This window comes from Ambystoma mexicanum, chromosome 4q (genome assembly GCF_040938575.1).
Source record: "Ambystoma mexicanum isolate Mex_15411 chromosome 4q, UKY_AmexF1_1, whole genome shotgun sequence".
NCBI lineage: Eukaryota > Metazoa > Chordata > Amphibia > Caudata > Ambystomatidae > Ambystoma > Ambystoma mexicanum.
This window is the reverse complement of record NC_090928.1, coordinates 653,232,306-653,250,243: the sequence shown is the minus strand read 5'-3', so window position 1 is coordinate 653,250,243 and position 17,938 is coordinate 653,232,306. Positions and strand designations below refer to the sequence as shown.

At 47.5% G+C, this 17,938-nt stretch overlaps 1 protein-coding gene across 1 annotated transcript in view; it reads right to left on the bottom strand.

Annotated features, from left to right (window-relative positions):
* Positions 1 to 1,679: 1,679 nt before the first annotated feature.
* The window catches only part of ERLEC1 (endoplasmic reticulum lectin 1), a 1,019,547-nt gene continuing 1,003,288 nt past the window's right edge, over positions 1,680 to 17,938 (bottom strand). The window contains exon 14 of the mRNA XM_069608229.1: positions 1,680 to 1,940. Within this exon, the coding sequence (XP_069464330.1) occupies positions 1,869 to 1,940 (72 nt within the window). The 3' untranslated portion in view covers positions 1,680 to 1,868. The remainder of the gene's footprint in view (positions 1,941 to 17,938) is intronic.

The following is a 17,938-nucleotide window of genomic DNA, read 5'->3' as shown; positions in this document are numbered from 1 at the left end:
CTCTCTTGGCCTTATTCCCTAGTGGGGTGTATTTACTCTATTGTGTTTGTGTTGAGTGGTCTAGGCCTTCACATTGATTCAGTATCCCTGCCCAGACTGCTGATGTTTCAAGAAGTTGTGATTTGAGATTTTCCTTAAATGGAGGCCACTACTGTTTTTTGCAATCCTGCAATTTCAAATGTTAGGGAAGGTTAGAGATTGGGCAACCATTGTTCCTCACCTTTAAGGGTTGACAATCTTGCCTTGCTCCATTTATGCAATTTGGCACCCTTCTTTTCTTTAAGGAGATATTCATATATTTCTCCATAATATGGTAGTCAATAGAGAGTTATGCGTTCCCTAAACAAAATAGTTTGATTGGGAGTCATTAGGCAAACTAGAACATTTGACGCTGTTACACAAGTGGATGGTATGTACAGTTGTGAGGGGACACAAGGTTTCCATTTTCTCACCTTTTGGAGTGTTCTTGCTAAAGTATTTACGATCATTTTAGATTTGCTGTGTGTGTGTAAATCTTAGCTATCTTAGTTAAGTAACCTGGTAACAGTTATGATAGAGGGCTTGAGAAGGTGCAATGTTAATAGTTGCCAAAAATTCCTAAATTCAGCAGGTATTTAAATCACTTTTTGGAGCTGCTGGTGATTTTAATACTAGCAGTGAAATATGTCTTCTTTGCAGACTTGAGGGCACAATAGTTATACACTGTGATTAACTGTGTGGGAGCTGTGGGATGTCTTTTGTTTTTTGACAATTGCCAGGGAAAGCTCAAGGATTGTCTAGATTGGGGAAATGCAAATCTGAAATAGTTATGGAAAATTAAGGCATGTACAGTATTTCTGCAAAAGTTTCATGCATCACTATATAATAAAGGCAAAGGGTGCTCTATTTGTCCCTCAATTAAACAGAAAAAACATAGCAAGGAGTATGGAAATAACTACCACCAACAAGGGACACCCATATATGCTTCTGAGAAATATATTTTCCCAAGTTGTAGCCTGGGGTCTTCACTGTTTTTGATGCAAGCCTCTGTTAACTCATGTGACACTCCGTACAAAGGAGTGCCAACAATGGGAAAGTGGACTGTGTATGATCATGTTGCTATTCTTTTGTTAATAAAGCAGCATTGATATTGGGCCTCATTACAAGTCCGGCGGTAGTCGTGCCAGTAAAACCGGCAGGCTTCCGCCGAACTTGCACATTTTTCCGGTGCCTGACTTGAAGGTAACAGCGGGGGATTCTAACCCGACCGGTTTGGAAAGTCAGGCGCCGGAAAAATTGTATTCCCCATTCCCACAGAGTCGCTTAGGACTCTATGGGAATGGGGAACACGGAAGCACCAGTACTGTTAGAAATTGTGCCGGTGCTTCCGTGTAGGTCTGCTTACCGCGGCAGATGTGCCTGGCAGGGTCTGACCTGCCAGGCACAGCAACTCCGGCAAGCAGACCCGTAGTGTGCTAGTCCGGTAACAATGATGCCGGTAGGCTTACCAGCACTGTTGTTACCGGACTGGCACACTTCTAATGAGGCCCAATTACTTCAAATAATGAGTGAGAACACAATGTCTGATAGGCCGTGGAAAATAGTCTCACCACTGATAAACAGCCACATAATTAACAGTGACTATGCTGAAAACAAGGACTTTGGTTGAAAAGCATTAAAAAGAAAAAGCACACAATGTATCAGATTAAAATTTTATTGACAACCCCTTATATACACATTCATATACACAAAGTGATTTGTAGGCATTCCGTAAAGTCCTTCTGGTGGTACTTTAACAAAGTTCTCATCTTAGAATTCCAGCCGGCAGGACTTATACGTACATTGGTTTTGTGCAAATCGCCATTTTTCCATAAACTTCAGGCCATATTTTAGTTGGGTATTGAAAGGAATCCATTTTCATCTGCTGTGTCAAGAATTTTACAAATGACAGGCGATTCCACCTAAATCAGCAGAACAACAATTAAAAAGGTGATTAATAGAACTTGCTAAATGTAAACAGTGCAAGCTAAAAATAGCATGTCTGATTTTAAATTGATAACATCACAGTCAATGACCTAGATTAGAGTTTATCCTAACTACATAATACAGTTTGGCTTGTTAGAGACAGAGACACTTCACAGGTCACTGAAAAACATAATTAAATCATGGGTTAGTTCTCAAAATCCAGTAATGAAAAAAAGATTCTTTCATACTGTCAGAAATCGGGCATTTCCAGTCCTAATGCCCAGGGGGCTATGCCAATTGTTGATATTCCTGCTGCCCAATGTGCCATGCCAAATACTGCTACTCCTATAACCCAGTGTGCTGTGCCAACCGTTGTTACTCCTATAGCCCAATATGCTATGCCAAATGCGGTTATTCCTACAGACCAGTGTGCTGTGCCAAGTGCTGTTACTCCTATAACTCAGTGTGCTATACCAAATGGTGTTATTCATACCGCCCATTCTGCTATGCCAAATGTTGACTCCTACAGCCCAGAGACCAATTGCCTCTGCCTCACCTACATCCACAGCCCAAGCCTCTGCACACTCCACCACACCCAAACACATGCACCAACGTCCTGCCACGCCACCCCTTAATTATGACCTCATCAATGCCTGATCCCTCGTATCCCATGCCATGGACATCAATGACCTGCTCACCCCCCCACAACCTGGATGCCCTAGCTATTTATAAAACCTGGCTCCAGGAGGCCTCTGCACTATCGCTAGCCCTCCCCATTGGCTGCACTATGCATCAACAAGAACGCCCCAACGCCAGAGGTGGAGGGGTAGCTCTCATAGCCAAGGAGATCCTTCACTTCCACAAAATCAACTTCTCCATACAAGGTAATGAGGACATTTTACCTCGCAAGCTAGCCATATCTCCCACCTGCACCATCACTCAAAGGATCATCTATGCCCCCCCCACCCCTCAAGCCTCGTATCCAGCTCAATGACAATCTTAAGAACTCCTCTAAAATCATCCAATTAGGTGACCTGAACCTAGGCCTTAATGACCCTGAAGACGTGCAAGCCAAAACCCTTGCCGAAGCTCTAGACACCCTAGGATTCACACATCGCCCCACGCATAACAAAGGCTGTACTCTGGACTGGATAGTGGACCTGAACTGTCAGTCATGCATCACATTCAACTCCCCATGCCCATGGTCAGACCACCATACTATCCACTTCTCCATCCATCATACCAAACTATACAAGCCCTCTACCACCTCACTACCACCAGTACTAGCACGCAGCTCATGAAAGCCGACAAAAAAAGATAACCTCAAACTCTTCCTAGACATTCTGGAATTCAAACGGGCACTCTCCAAGGATCCTAACACACTCGCAGTCCTATACAACACCATGCTGAAGCAGACTGTCTATACCATTGCCCCCTCATAGCAAGGAAAGCAAAACCCATCAGGCACGTCAACCCTTGGTACACCCCTGAGCTACTCCAACTACGAAACAAAAAGCAGACAGCCCAGTCCGCTTGGATAAAAAAATACCACCGACCCGCTAAAAGGGAATTGGCCAAAGCATCCAGAGTCTACAAACAGGTAATCATGTTGGCCAAATCCACTTATTTCAATACTAGGATCACAAATGCCAAATCTGATGTCAGGGAATTTTTCTCTATATTCAGGAAACTTGAGACCCCAGTCCTTGCCCCTCAATCTATCAAAGACGAAAAATGGTGCACCAACATTCAAACCGTCTGAGGACAAAATAGACTTGCTCAATAATAAAACCAGCACTAACCAAAATAAACTGGGTTCACCCCACCCCACAACAGCAACCCCTGCCTACAACACATCCTCCTCAAACATTCCTCCGTTCTTCTTCAAGGACATCCCAGAAGTAGAAGTGCACTCCATTATAACAAATCTCAAGCCCTCTAAATGCAAAGGCGATCTATGCACTGCCACAATCATTAAGGAATGTGCTGACATCCTAGCCCCCTTCCTCACAGCCTTCATCAACTTCTCCTTCATCTCTGGACAGGTCCCATCATGTTTCAAAGAGGCCTGGGTATGCCCACTCCTAAAGAAACCCTCTCTAGATCCCCTTAGCTCCCAACAACTACAGGCCCATCACGAGGGTCCATTATCTCCTAAAAGTCCTGGACAGAGCAGCCTACCTTCAGATTCAACACTTACTAGAAGAAAACTACATACTAGGCCTATGCCAATCAGGATTCCGGCCCGGCCATAGCACAAAATCGGTGCTATTAGATCTAAAAAATCAGATGGACGAAATTCGGGACAATGGCAAACCTGCCCTGCTCCTCCTTCTCGACTTATCTGTCACCTTCGACCTAGTGGACCATAAAATACTCTGCCACCACCTTACCACATCAGCCCACTTCTCGCATGTGATGAAGCAACAACCTGGATCGCCTCATTCCTAGAGGGTAGAAAGATGAGAGTGTTTGCTGAAAATGTGAGCGTTCCCCCTGCTTCCATACTCTGCAGAGTCCCAAAGGGCTCCTGCATCTCTTGCACGTTATACAACATCTTCACCAGACCACTCTAATATCCTAGACTCCAGCGGTATAACCTATAGCAACTACGCTGACGACACCCAAGTCCTCCTCCCCCTAACAGGTATCTACGAAGAAGACCCCAAAGCACAACGCAGCCTACTCCATCATCCAGACCTGGATGGTGGCACACGGCCTATGCCTCAACGAGGACAAGACCGAAATCCTGCTAATAGGGACTCCGGCGACACAAAAAAAAACCTCACCAACCAATACTCCACATTCCTGATTGAGAACATACAAATCCTGGTCTCTCCCGCTGTCAAGACTCTAGGAGTATACCTAGACGCCACCCTCTCTATGTCCCAACAAGTCAGAGCCATCGCCTCATCTGCAGCATACTCCACCAAACTATTGAATGCAGCGAAACCGTTCCTCTCCACAGCAAGTTGCCTCATCATAGCTAAAGCCGTCATAGGCTCTAGGCTAGATACTGCAATGCTCTATTCGCTGGCACCTCCTCTAAAAACCTCCAAAAATTTCAAGTCATCCAAAATAATGCACTCCGGTCAGCTCTCACCATCCCTAAAAGGGAACACTTTACTTTAACTTTACTTTATTTCATTTATATTGCACAACCATAAACCCATAGGTGTGAGGGCGCAGACAGGACAAAAAGGTCAAGCACATAGGTAGATCCGGAAGCAGAAGGGAAGACTGAGGATCAAGTGCTGCTACTTGAAAAGGAAGGTTTTTAGGTCTTTCTTGAAGTTGGTCAGATCGACAGAATATCTCAACCGAACTGATAGGGTGTTCCAGATAGCTGGTGCCGCAAAGGCGAAGGCACCCCATTGTGCTTTTTTGGTTTTGACTTTAGGCTGGTGAAGCAAGTTCTGATTGTTGGAGCGAAGATTTCTGCCATTGGATTTTATTCTTATGTATCTTTGAAGGTAAGTGGGCATAATGCCCTTGAGACATTTGAAGGTAATGACCATGAGTCTAAAGGTAATACGCGCATCCACGGGCAACCAGTGCAACGCGCGACGTGCCTCAGACACATGTGCTCTGTAGGCCAGACCCGAGATAACTCTGACCGCTCCATTCTGCACCACCTGCCGGCGACGAATGCTCTTTTTACTTGCACCTGCTAGGAGGCTGCAGCAATAGTCCAGTTTAGATCCTATGATGGCACGAGCAATGGACTCTGCATTAGGATGAGAGATAAGTGGTTGCATGTGGGATAGCAGTTTGATATAGTAGGTGGCCGGGGACACAGTACTAGCCACATCGGAATTCATGGTAAGCGATTGGTCCAGCACCACCCCTAGGATCTTTACTTTAGGAAGAGAGGGAATGAGTGTATCTCCCAACTGAAAATGTTTATACGCTGGGTCTTGTTTAGACAAAATACTGTCAGAACCCACAACCATGAGTTCCGTCTTTCCTCAGTTTAAGGCGAGATTGTTCAGCATCATCCAGTGTTCGATGATTGTGAATATGCGATTTAGTTCTCTTTCATCCTGATTGTGCTGACCAATGGGGGGGATGACACATTGCGTGTCATCTGCGTAATTAGAGAATAGAATGCCTTCCTGGGCAAGGTGGGTGAAGAAAGGGGTCATAGTTGGGTCTAGTTTAGACAAAATACTGTCAGAACCCACAACCACGAGTTCCTTCTTTCCTCAGTTTAAGGCAAGATTGTTCAGCATCATCCAGTGTTCGATGATTGTGAATATGCGATTTAGTTCTCTTTCATCCTGATTGTGCTGACCAGTGAGGGGGGTGACACATTGCGTGTCATCTGCGTAATTAGAGAATAGAATGCCTTCCTGGGCAAGGTGGGTGAAGAAAGGGGTCATAAAAATATTATATATGCAAGGTGATAAGCAGGCTCCTTTTGGCATGCCAAAATGTATCTTAATTGCAGGAGCCTTGGCATCATGAGCACAGACTCTGCTAGATCTATTAGACAGAAAGGAGAGTAGCCAGTTAGTGGCGGACTGCGAGCAGTTGGCTACAGACATAAGCCTTTCTGCCAGTATGGCATTATCGACAAGGTCGAACGCTGCCGATTGGCCCAAAGAGATGAGGAGGGAGACCTTCTGATTGTCCATTCTTTGGAGCAGTTGTGACTTGAGATCCAATAATGAGGTCTCAGTGCCGAAACCTTGTCTGAACCCTGACTGGAAAGGGTTGAGAATAGGGTGTGAGCTAAGGTGTTGTGCCAGCTGAGTATAGGCAACCCGATCCAGTATCTTTAGCAAGAACGGGGTATTAGTTATTGGCCTATAATTAGTGGGTACTCCTTTTTCCAAATTGGGTTTTTTCAATAATGGAGTAACCCAGGCTTGTTTCAGGTCATCTGGAACTGTACAACTTCGAAGAGAAGCATTAACGAATTTACATATCGCTTGTACCAAAGTAGGGGGGCAGGTTTTAATAATAGTAGAGGCACATGTGCAATTAGTTGCTTTAAGTTTGTCGAAAATGGAGGCAAGTTCCACCTCTGATATGGGAACAAAGTCAAAGATTGGGATGTCTGGATCCCTAGTAAAGATGTTATTGGCCGAGTAGGTGCCCTGAGTATCAAGTGCACTTTTTTTGGTAGCTATAGATTCTCGGATGCCATTAAGTTTATTGGTCATGGCATTCTGAATATTCTAGCACCAGTCATCATTTTTTATAATCGTCGATACTACAGGTTCTGGGACAGTCTCTTGTTCTTTCAGAATTTTAAATAATTCTTTAGAGTTCGAGGTAGCCTGTAGAATTCTGGAGTCCAGATAAGATTTCTTAGCTTCAGTAATGGCTCTTTTGTAATTATGAGCGGATACTTTGTAGTTGGATAGTGTTGTAGGGGATTGTTTAGTTTTCCAGATGTGGAATAACTTAAGGGAGGCAGCTTTCAAAGATTGAAGTTCAGGGGAAAACCAAGGATTGGTAGGTTTCCTTACAGATTATATTTTTTTGACTTTCATTTTGAGGTTAGAGCCAATTTTCTTAGAGAGCACAACGATATCGTCTGTCTCAAGGATATGTAAAGTCTGAGAGATAAGAGTTTCTATTTTGTCCAGGGTAAGAGGTTGCGTGTTGCGATATGAAATCGCTTCCGAGTGAGAAGGCTGGACTTTGGTGACAAAGGGTACATGGATCGAGAAATTCACAGCATTGTGATCCGACCATGGGCAAGGATATACCAATACGTCGTAATGCGGGATGTTGATAGCAGCTACCCAGTCCAGGGTATGTCCTAGGTTGTGAGTAGGTGCTTGAACTATTTGCGAGAAGCCCAAATCTGTAAGAGATTGTGCAAGATCAAGTGTATTCTGGTCTTCGGGGTGACCCAGCCAATAATGAAAGTCTCCAAGTACTATACACTGGGAATTGGGTTTCAGTAGTGCCAGAAGGTAATTTGCAAGATTCGTCCCAAGTTGCCTGTGCAAGACGGAGGCCGATAGACAAGAACAAGGTTCATTGTGGTTTTTGAGTTCATCCCGATTTTTAAGTGAAGGAAATCAGTTCCTTCCATAGAATAACCCTTAATTTTCCAGGCTGATAGCGATTTCCTTAAAATGCAGGCTACCCCCCCTCTCCCTGTCTCTCTATCCTGTCTGATCATACAGTACCCCTCCGGGATGGCAAGCTGTAGTGAGGGTCCCGATGATGCGGTGCCCCAAGTTTCAGTTATAGCACAGACATCAAGGTTGTTATCCTCGATATATGTTGAAACTTCAAGGGCATGCTTAACCAGCGATCCTTCCCACTCTTGGACATGATTTATGGTGTTCCTTTGAATGTTAATGTGTTTCATGGGCTATGGGCTCTTTTAATCCATAGGGTCTCATATGTTTTTGTATGTGTGTTACACAGCACCCTCCGTGCAATAACACTGGGGTGTCATAGTGACCCCCCACCATAGACTCCATACCCTGGGACTGACTACTGTCTCCCAGGGCATGTAAAGTCACCATTGGCTTTACTAGTCCCAAATTATGAACAGAAACCAGTACAAACCATCATATTGTGGACATACTGGTCGGGGCAATTCGATTGCCCCGGGGTCTGTTATTCGAGGGGGCACGTCTCCGTCCCCCCTGATCGAGTTTTGGCTGGTGGCAGTGGATACTACTTATTATATTCGACCGCGAATATATCTCTACGGGATTTTCCCATTGTTCGAGGCTACCAACTTTAATTATTTAATTCCTATAGCCTCGAACATACCGCCGGGTTATTTATTTAATATTAATTCACCGGTTGGTATTTTCTGCCAGAACTCGGTTTTAAAATGGCGTTTGTGTTCGCCTCTGTAACTCCAAACCAAAGGTGGAGCCCTTTGTTCCACTTTTTGGCGGGCTTCTCCACAGAAGCCTCCAAAAGTGGTGCCACTCTGTCTGGGTAGCACAGGGGGTGTCGGAGGGGGTTTAGGCACCCTGGACTGAGTTACCTTGGTAACTCAAGTCGCACTCTTGTGTGATTGGCCCAAGTGGTGAGCCGGCCGGCTCACCACTTAGCATGTTTGATTGACAGCTAGGCTGAGTGAATGGGGGTGTGCTGCATAAAAGCAGGGCTTTTTGGACTGGAACTTCAGAAGTCGCCACAGGACCTGAAAATCCGACGAGGGAGAAGCTGAGCCGACCTGCTACGACGACACCACCGGTGGAGCCCTGCTGAACCGACTCACCACTTCCCAACGACAGAGGAGATCTCCCTGCTGGAGAGTCTTCTTCCCCTGACTGGTGGGCACAACCAGTTTACCTTCTTTTCTCGCATCCCAGGACGTCTTGTGGTCGAATTGCCCGTGCCAAGCACCCCGGCAACCGGATAGCCACTTACCACTGGACCGCGAATAAAAGGACTGCTCCTTTTAATTGATAACTCTGTGGCTGGTTTCTTCCCTGGCAGTGCAACGGACTCCTGCTTTCCTCCCCGAGACCCTCTCTTCCTCCGGACGAAGCACCGACTTGCACCCACTGCCAGGAACAACTGCCCCCGCTGGAGGGTTCTCACCATTTTAAGGTACCGTGTCCGCCAGGCCTCCCTTTCTAAATATTGCTACAAGGTAACAATAATCCCTTAACCTTCTGGACTGGGCTGGCCGCCTTGACCATCTAACTGGTCCCTTTCTTTTTGGTCCAACTCTTTCTGAACTTATTGCAAGACTTTTGGGCACTTTGAACCGTGTGACCTTGGACACATTTCGACCGGAGCTCAAAGTGGGTCCGGCTTTGTTAACTTTGACTTTACGGGTTTAACCTGCCTTCTTCTCCTACTGTGTTCTTCCAAAAGTGTTGGGATCTGTTTCTATCTTTGCTCTGCTTTGCTCTCCCTTTTAAACCGATTGATTAGAGTGCCATCTTCGTTAAGCGCTCACAGCTGTCTGAAAATAAGTGTTGCTTTACTTAAGACTTGTCTAAGTAATCGTTCAAGGGAGTGTATATCTTTTAGTGACTGTGTTTTTGAACTGCTTGATATTAGTGCCAGTGTTTTACTAGATGGGTTTTTAAATAAATAATTATATCTCTTTTACACCAAGCTCTGGTCAGTGTTTGCTTGTTCTACTGTGTTCTTTTGACCTATTGTGAATACTCTGTATACTAACTCTTCTTGAGAGAAGTCTGACTGCTCAGCCACAGCTACCAGGTAAATCTGGGTGGTACAGACTGCTACCAATTGGGTTTACTGCCAACCACCTGTAGTCTTAAATCTTTTGCAGTGGTCCCAGAGGGAACTGCACAGGTTTCTGCCTAACAGAGGTTGAGGGTGGAAAGGTCCAACACAACTCTCATGCCAGTCTGGTTCTTCTTCTGTATGGCGAAAATCCTGGAATAGAATCCCAATCCTCGCTGGGACCTCTTCTACTGCCTGGTTCTCGACAAGCGACCGAATCTCCACCAACAGAGTTGCTGTCCGAATCTGTGGGAGTGGCAGGGAGGAAGGGATCGGTAGGCGGTACCCCGTGCATACTACAGAGAGGATCCAGAGGTCTGCAAAATACTGACGCCAGAACTGTGCGTGAAGGGCTAGCCTGCGCCCACCCTTGAGACATGTGGACCCGAGGGGTCGCGTCATGCCCTCCTTCCCTCAGAGACTGTTGCTGAGGAGGGGGACTGGAAAAAGCCCTTGCCCCCCCCCCCCTTTTGTTGTTTGCGCCGGTGTTGACTCAGCGAACGGTCAGGCTGCCTGGACCTCTGTTCTTGGAAGCCGTGGAACCCTCCAAACGTCTGCCCCTTGTCAGAGCGTTGATGTGACTGGGTGTACGCCTTGGGTGTGGCCTTCGTAAGGATAAAGACTTTGCGGTTTGAGAACTGTTTTCTTTTTATCTAGCTCCTCGTCGGAGGTGAGTGGAAGAGGTCGCCACCCTCGAACGGAAGGCCCAATATGCGTTCTTGGACATCCAGCTTGAATTTAGAAGCCCGGAGTCAGGCTGTCCTTCTCATGTCCATGGCGATGTGTATGGCCCGGCCAGATGTGTCAATGGGCCAGGGTGGACTCCATGATGTCTTGCGCCACCATTTTAGCCTCTGCCAGTCTCACCTTGAAACGTGACTGGCTTTGTGCCGGAGGTTCTGGAAGGAAGTTGGCTACTTCCCGCCAATGCCTCTGGTCAACGGCTGCCAGCATGGCATCCGTGTTGGCCTGTCGAAGATGCAGCGAAGCGTTGGAATAAGGCTTCTTCTAGTACGCCTCCAAGATTTTCTCCTCCTTGCCTAGCAGCGCCGAGGACGAGGTGGTCGAGGACGACTGAGGCTTAGAGTGATACTGAAGAGTGCGTTGAGGGTGGGCCGACAGCAAGAGTGTATCCCCCTCCATTTGCCTGTACTTGGCGTCCAGGTGTCGATTGACCGGCTGGACCGAGTGGGGGTTGATCCACCCCTTTTTGGCCAAGTCGACAACGTCCTTTTGTATAGGAATCCCCGCCCTAGCCGAGAGGCGTAGGGTGAGGACCTTGGCGAGCATCCCTGCCTCTGGTTGTTAGACTTCAGGCTGAGGAAGGACTAGGTATTTAGCCAGACCTACAAGTCATTTGTGGAGGCCTTGGCTTATGATGATGTGTTAGGGACTTCTTCCTCATCTGTGTCCACGGGAGGTGGAGTGCTGGGTGACGAGGTCTGGGGTGCTGAAACCAGAGCAGGAGGCTGCAGCGGAGGCTGGTATGGGACCGCCTGAACTGTGGAAGGCAGGGGAGCCGGAATCGAAGGAGCTGGCATGGGCAGTGTAGGCTGCACAGGGACCTGAAGCGATGGAGCCATAGGAGGAATGACTATGGGCGCGGGCGGCGGGGCCGGAGGGCGCATGTCCCTGATGCCAGCCCCCATCTGAGGAGATCTCATGAGGGTGAGGAACTTTTCAAAGAACCTGTCCTCACTGGCCGGTGGGGGGGGGGGGCAGGTGATATTGATGGGATCGCAGGGGAGTATTCTGTCTCGGTTGCAGAGGGAATCTACCCTGCACTGCTGATGGATAGGTTGTAGGCCACATACCTGGTTGACCCCAGTCCCACCTTGTAATTCGTTCGCACACCTGCCCTGTTCCTCTGGGAGTTATCAGAAGAGCGGCCATCTTGTTTCGCACATCGACCATCCTGTCGTGCTCCCTGCCACGTGCCAAAGTCGGGGTGCTTGGCTCACTTGGTCCAGCCTCCTCCAGGACTCTTGACTGTCTAGCATGAGACCTGCCCTGCACCTCAGGCCGAGGCCTGGTAGGTGTGTCGCCCTCGGCGAAGTCGCCGGTAGTGCTGCATGGAGGCGCCCCCTCGGTCATGCCGGTACAAAGGCGTTGCCCCTCGGGTGTAAACCCGGTAAACGAACCTTCCAGTTCATCATCACTGAATTCGGGAGAGTCTACAGGCCCCTCGGCTTGGCGGCCCGGTAGCTGAACCAGCCTCGGTACTCGTGCTGGTATGAGAACCTGAGAGGTTCCTCCCGCTCGGGCGCTTGCTTGTAAAGGAGTCGCCCTTGCGGGGTGCGCTGGAAAAGAGCGTCTCTAAGAGGTGGCAGGAGATATTGACCGAGTGGCCGTGGGCTGCTGGGGCCGGAGCGCACTCCACCCCGGTTGCAGAGGGAACCTGCTCTGAGGCGCTCATGGATAAACTGTAGGCCGCGTACCTGGTTGATACCAGTCTCACCTTCTCACCTTGAAACTTGTTCACCCACCTGCTCATGTTCCTAGGAGTGGTGGCATCGGACGAGCGGCCATGGTGTCTGTCCCGGCGGTCATTTTGTCGAGCTGCGTGCCAAAGTCGTGGTGCATGGCTCCTTGGGCCCGGCCGCCCCCAAGACTCTTGGTGGTGGAGCAAGAGACCTACCCTGCACCTCAGTTCTAGGCCTGGAAGGGGCATTGCCCTTGGCGGTGTCACTGGTAGTGCTGCATGCAGGCGCCCCCTCAGACATTGAGCCGGTACTTGGGCATAGCCCCTCTGGTGTACACCCGGTAAAAGAACCTTGCGGTCCCTCAGCACTGATTCCAGAAGGATCTGATGTCCCTTCGGCCGTGAGCTGGACTAGCCTTGGTGTGTGTGCTGGTACCAGAAACCGACAGGTTCCTCCCGCTCGGGCGTTTCCTCCAGAAGGAGTCACCCATGCGGGGTGCGATGGAAAAATAGTGCACCTCCTTTGGGCCTGGATTTCTGTTCGACTACGTACTACAAGTCCTCTGGAGGCGGCCTTTTGAAGAGCTCCCTCCAGATAACTAGTCTGTTCAGTGCGCATGGAGACAGTGCGTCGCACACAGTCCAACTTTCCTAGCCGTGGTCGGGGCGAAGGCAAAGAGTGTGGGGGTAGGATGTAGGGAAGAGCCCCTCACGAGCTGGACACCTGCTGAAGCCCGCCAAAGTCGACATGTGACGGGGAGGAGCGTGACGCCGGAGGACAAAGTACCTGAATGACAAAGAAAAGAACAAAAGATAGAAGAATCCGGGGAAGAGGGTGTGGTATTACATGGCAGGGCCAAACCCAGGAGCGCTGGTGAAATCGGCTTGTTCCAGTCGAGCGGAAAAGGGGAGTGCCGTTGGTGGGCGGAGTCAGGGTAGCACATGCACCCAGGGCCGTGCCTCTAAATTTAAAGGGGAAGAAGGTTTTTCTGGTGAAAAATGTTCTGTCTCCCGTCCCTAGGAATGGACGCCCATGCAGTATGGAGGAAAGGTGATGTAAGAGTACTGCATGCATATGTCTTGTATCATATGCCTAAGATTACTGTATTCGCACCATTTGCCAGCTATTGCAAACATATGCAATGGTAGTAACATTGCTAGCAATTGTTATCTTACACTCTTGTACTCCTCAAATTGCAGGTATTGCTAACATAAGCCCATGCATTCACATCATTGGCCTGAATTGATATCAAAACCCCAGGTACTTGCATCATTGTCATGGATATGACTACAATGTGTCCTCTTCCATTAGGCACATTTAGCATTCTAGTGCCATATTTCCTTATGTCCATTTAGGACAGCAATGCCAAGTTTCATTACCCTCTCTGCCCACCTTTTCCAGTGGTCCTGCTGAAAGGTTTTGGAGCACTCCTTTCTGAACAAAGATTTGAGCACCAAGTATTTATTTCCTACAATGGTAGCCCCTACAAGGAGGTCACATGCAGGAGTGAGGGGATCATAGTATGGTGACCCTGTGGGCCTGAGACTGCCACAAGAAAGCATACAGAGGCTCCTCCAAGTCTCCCATTGCAGCCCAGCCCTGTTTGCAGATGGTTTACTATGCCACCTTTCAATCCCACGAAAAAACACTGTCTTGACAAAGTGAGAAATAAGCTTCTTACTGGCCTGCAACTGCAGGGTTCTGCAAGCCATGAAGTAACCATAATGCTCCCCATCTGTTATAGAGACACAAGCACTGCTCACAGATAATGACACAGGCCCCTGCCCACCTCAGACTGCAGGACTGAGCCATTGTCAGGAGAAAAGCAGGTTCTGTAGAGCAAGAGTTCAGGCAAACTCTGGCAGTAGCATCAGAGAACCAGACAACCAAGCAATACTGTCAAACTAATTCCAAGATGGTTGACAGTAGCTTTCTAACCTCAGCGTGCGTGCCAAGGGGCAGTCCGCTGGGAAAGTCATACCGCCTGAGGAACTTGTAGTTTGTGTATGCCTTACCTAAACACAGTCTGGCAAACAGCCGATACTGATCTCATGATCATGGCCCAGCCTCGCTATAGTATATAAGTGGATAAAGCAGTAGGGAGGTGTGGGAGTTATAAGTCTGAATATGGAGGCGCAGAAGAGATGAAGAGTACAATGTGGAAGTGTAGCAAGGAGGTGGGGGAGAAGGAGAGTGAGGAGAAGGAAAAGTAGTGAGTGGACCGGAGGGGAAGATAACGCTAGACAACAGAGGAGGAAAAGAAATGTGGAGAGGGTAGGGAGGAGAGGGAGCGAGTAGAGCGGAAGAGGAGGAACGAAGAAGTCACAACGAGGGAGGAAGAAGAGAAAGTGTGGGACAAACTCTAAAACCTGGACCATAAGGAGGTCTCTGAAAGAACCGAAGAGCTTCACCTAGGCCAGTTGGTGGAGTTCCATTAGGAGGGGAAAGCGGAGCATAGATCAGGGTCCAACTAGACGTAAATTCCAACCCTATTCAGAAGAACGAAGGGTACTTGTTAGGGGTATCTGGGAGGAGAGTCCAAGAGAACAAATGCGTGACCCAAATGATATTGTTCGCGGCAACAAAACAAGCGTTCAGGACAGTATAGATCCCAGAGAACTGAGTGACTATTTGCCCTTTAAGGAGTCAGCCATCTTCTAAGGAAGAGAAGGAGGGACTCAGGACTACGGCCATATGAAGGATCTTTGGGGAGCCTAAACTGTTGGGTGTACTACAGCTAATCCCATTCCCTATGGACTCAGTCAAAACAAATCTCTTCTTTATAGAACCAAAATAAAACAAAACAGTAAACTGTTAATTGGACTTGTCTGTTGATCCCTCGTCTGTGATAGCACCTAACTGGGTTTTGCAAAGTGTGGACTACATGCACAGATGCATCACTATGTAAACCTTCTCCCACCGCATCTACACCTCTCCAAGTTCGTAAACAAGGCAGCCAAGTTTGCAGGAAAGCACCAACTGGAGTACTGCACGAGAATGCTGGCATTTCTGCTTCTAAAACCTTTCCACTGTAACTGTACAGGACACAGATTCTTCAACGAGAATACTAATTTAGCGTTAAGACCTGATCCAGCGGGCTAGATCGGGAGTTAATGGCTCGGGCCGGAGTTAAAGGGCTGAGCATAGAGAGGGCGTTTAACGAGGGTCTCCGGGCCAATAAGACCCAGGCCGGCACGCCGCAGAGGGTCTTAATGCTATTAGCACCCTGGGTTGCCAATCCGGTAACCCGGGGTGCTGAGAGCATTGTATTTTGATTGAATGAACGGAACGTCTCACAGTGTCTCGTTTATTCAGCCAAAATACTTTAGCAATATGGCCGCCACAGAGCTGGCAGATGGGCCTCTTACATTTCCATGGCGGCCAGCACAGACAATGGGAGGAGGCAGCAGAAGCGCCCCCCGCAGCTGTTGCAGAAATCAGGTAAGTGGGGTGGGGGTTATAAGAAGAAGAGAAGGGAAGAGAGGGTGGAGGAAGTAGGCATCAGGTTGCTGCCTCCGCCCCAATGCGAAAAGAAACACACGTTTCACAGCTTGCAAATTTCAACAGGCGTGCGATTAGCTGTAGAAAACACTAAGTCATTATGAATGGGAAGAGCAAATTACTTCCCTTGGTCAATGTACTCCATGATTGAAATGATATTCCTCCCACAGATTTCCCACCTTACATGCAGTCTGTTCCGGAAAGTTTTATACAGCCATCAGGTGGTGCTGCATTGTTCAGAGGAAGGCTCCATCATGACTCATTGGCACTATTTTGTGCCAGTATTGAGGTCAACCACATCTATACTGTAAACAGCTGGCACCATTTACCTCTCTGCCACCCTTTTGTATCACAAGGAACGAAGAGGAGAACTGTCACATTTGAAAAAGGGGAATTAACTGCAAGAATTCCAATAGAGTACATAAATTTAGCAGGGTTGGCAGAAGGCCAATGAGGGATCTTAAGGACGAATATCGTATACAACAAAAAAAGCACTGCTATAGGGAAGAGATTTTGTTCTTTTTACAAGCTTTATTTATGATTTTGCTTGAGCAGAGGTACACAGAACTTCTCATTTGTCCATCATTACCCATCATCCTGGTACAAAGACCAGTCCACTTTAATCAAAACATGTACACTGCAATGGAATCGTAATACAACTCAAACTAGGAAAATCATTGTCGGCACGTGGGCTACTTGAAAGTTAAACATTATTTTCCCCAATTCCATTTCTATATGCTTTATCACATCCCGCTCACTATCCTCCAAGCAGTACATTATCATACTGAGAAATTCCTCAGTAGCACAAGTTTGTTATAGTATTGTTCCCTTTTCTTGGACATGTTCCTGAAAAGGAAACAACATTTTTTACATATGGAAAAAAACTTCTAGCAGCAAGAGTGGCCCTCTACTGTTTTCCAAACCTTTGCCACCATCAGTCTAGCCGCGTTCAACAGATGAGTGATCAGCGTTGCTGTAGGAACCCTCTTTCCATAGATACCACCCACAACATTCCCCCATTATCAATATGACCAGGTTTATGGGCAGTTGTATGCCCATTACATCCCTATGATTTCTGACATGTCCACCACATGTGACCGAAAAATACCCATTTCATCACACCCTCTCCAGCAGAGTGGGGAGGAGTGAGATGCAAATTTGCTAATCCTCTGTGGGGTGAGATAACACCAAAAGCATATCTTGTATACAATGCCCTTCATTGTGCTACATTTAGACACCATATGTGCACTTTCCCAATAAGTTCCCATTGCTCTTGTGTGAAGTTCGGATCTATGTGATTCTATCGCATCTATTACAGCAAATGGGATACCATCAAATTATTTTAAAACAAATTTCATCAAAAATAAATGCTGGGGGTGAAGGGAAGAGTCTCTGCAGCCCCCCCCACCAAGATTCCCCCACTTCAATGATTACCCCAAACCCCCCCCACCATCTACATTTTCGGCAACATTTGTTGAAAAAACTGGGTTGGAATCATATTTGCAGTAATGGTCTGCGATTAAATCTACCTATACTGTGAAGTCCTTTACCACCTTTCCATATAAGGCAATTTATCTCCAGGAGTATCAGCATCTAATGTACAGTTTTGAAATTCTACCCTGTTCCATACCATCCTTCACTGAAATCTCTATTCCCATGGGTGCCCTGGTTCCCACACGCTTATCATACTATTCACAATCCAGTGCTGGACCTGGGCAGAACATTCTTGTTCCCCAATTCCATATTTTGTCTTACACTCCTCAAATGTCAGAGGGCTACCTACCATCCTTATAAAGATTGTTTTGTCGATTCAGCCCATTTCTCTCCCAGTTAACTAAAGAGGTTTGGTTCATCCCTGGTGTAAATTCTATGTTGCG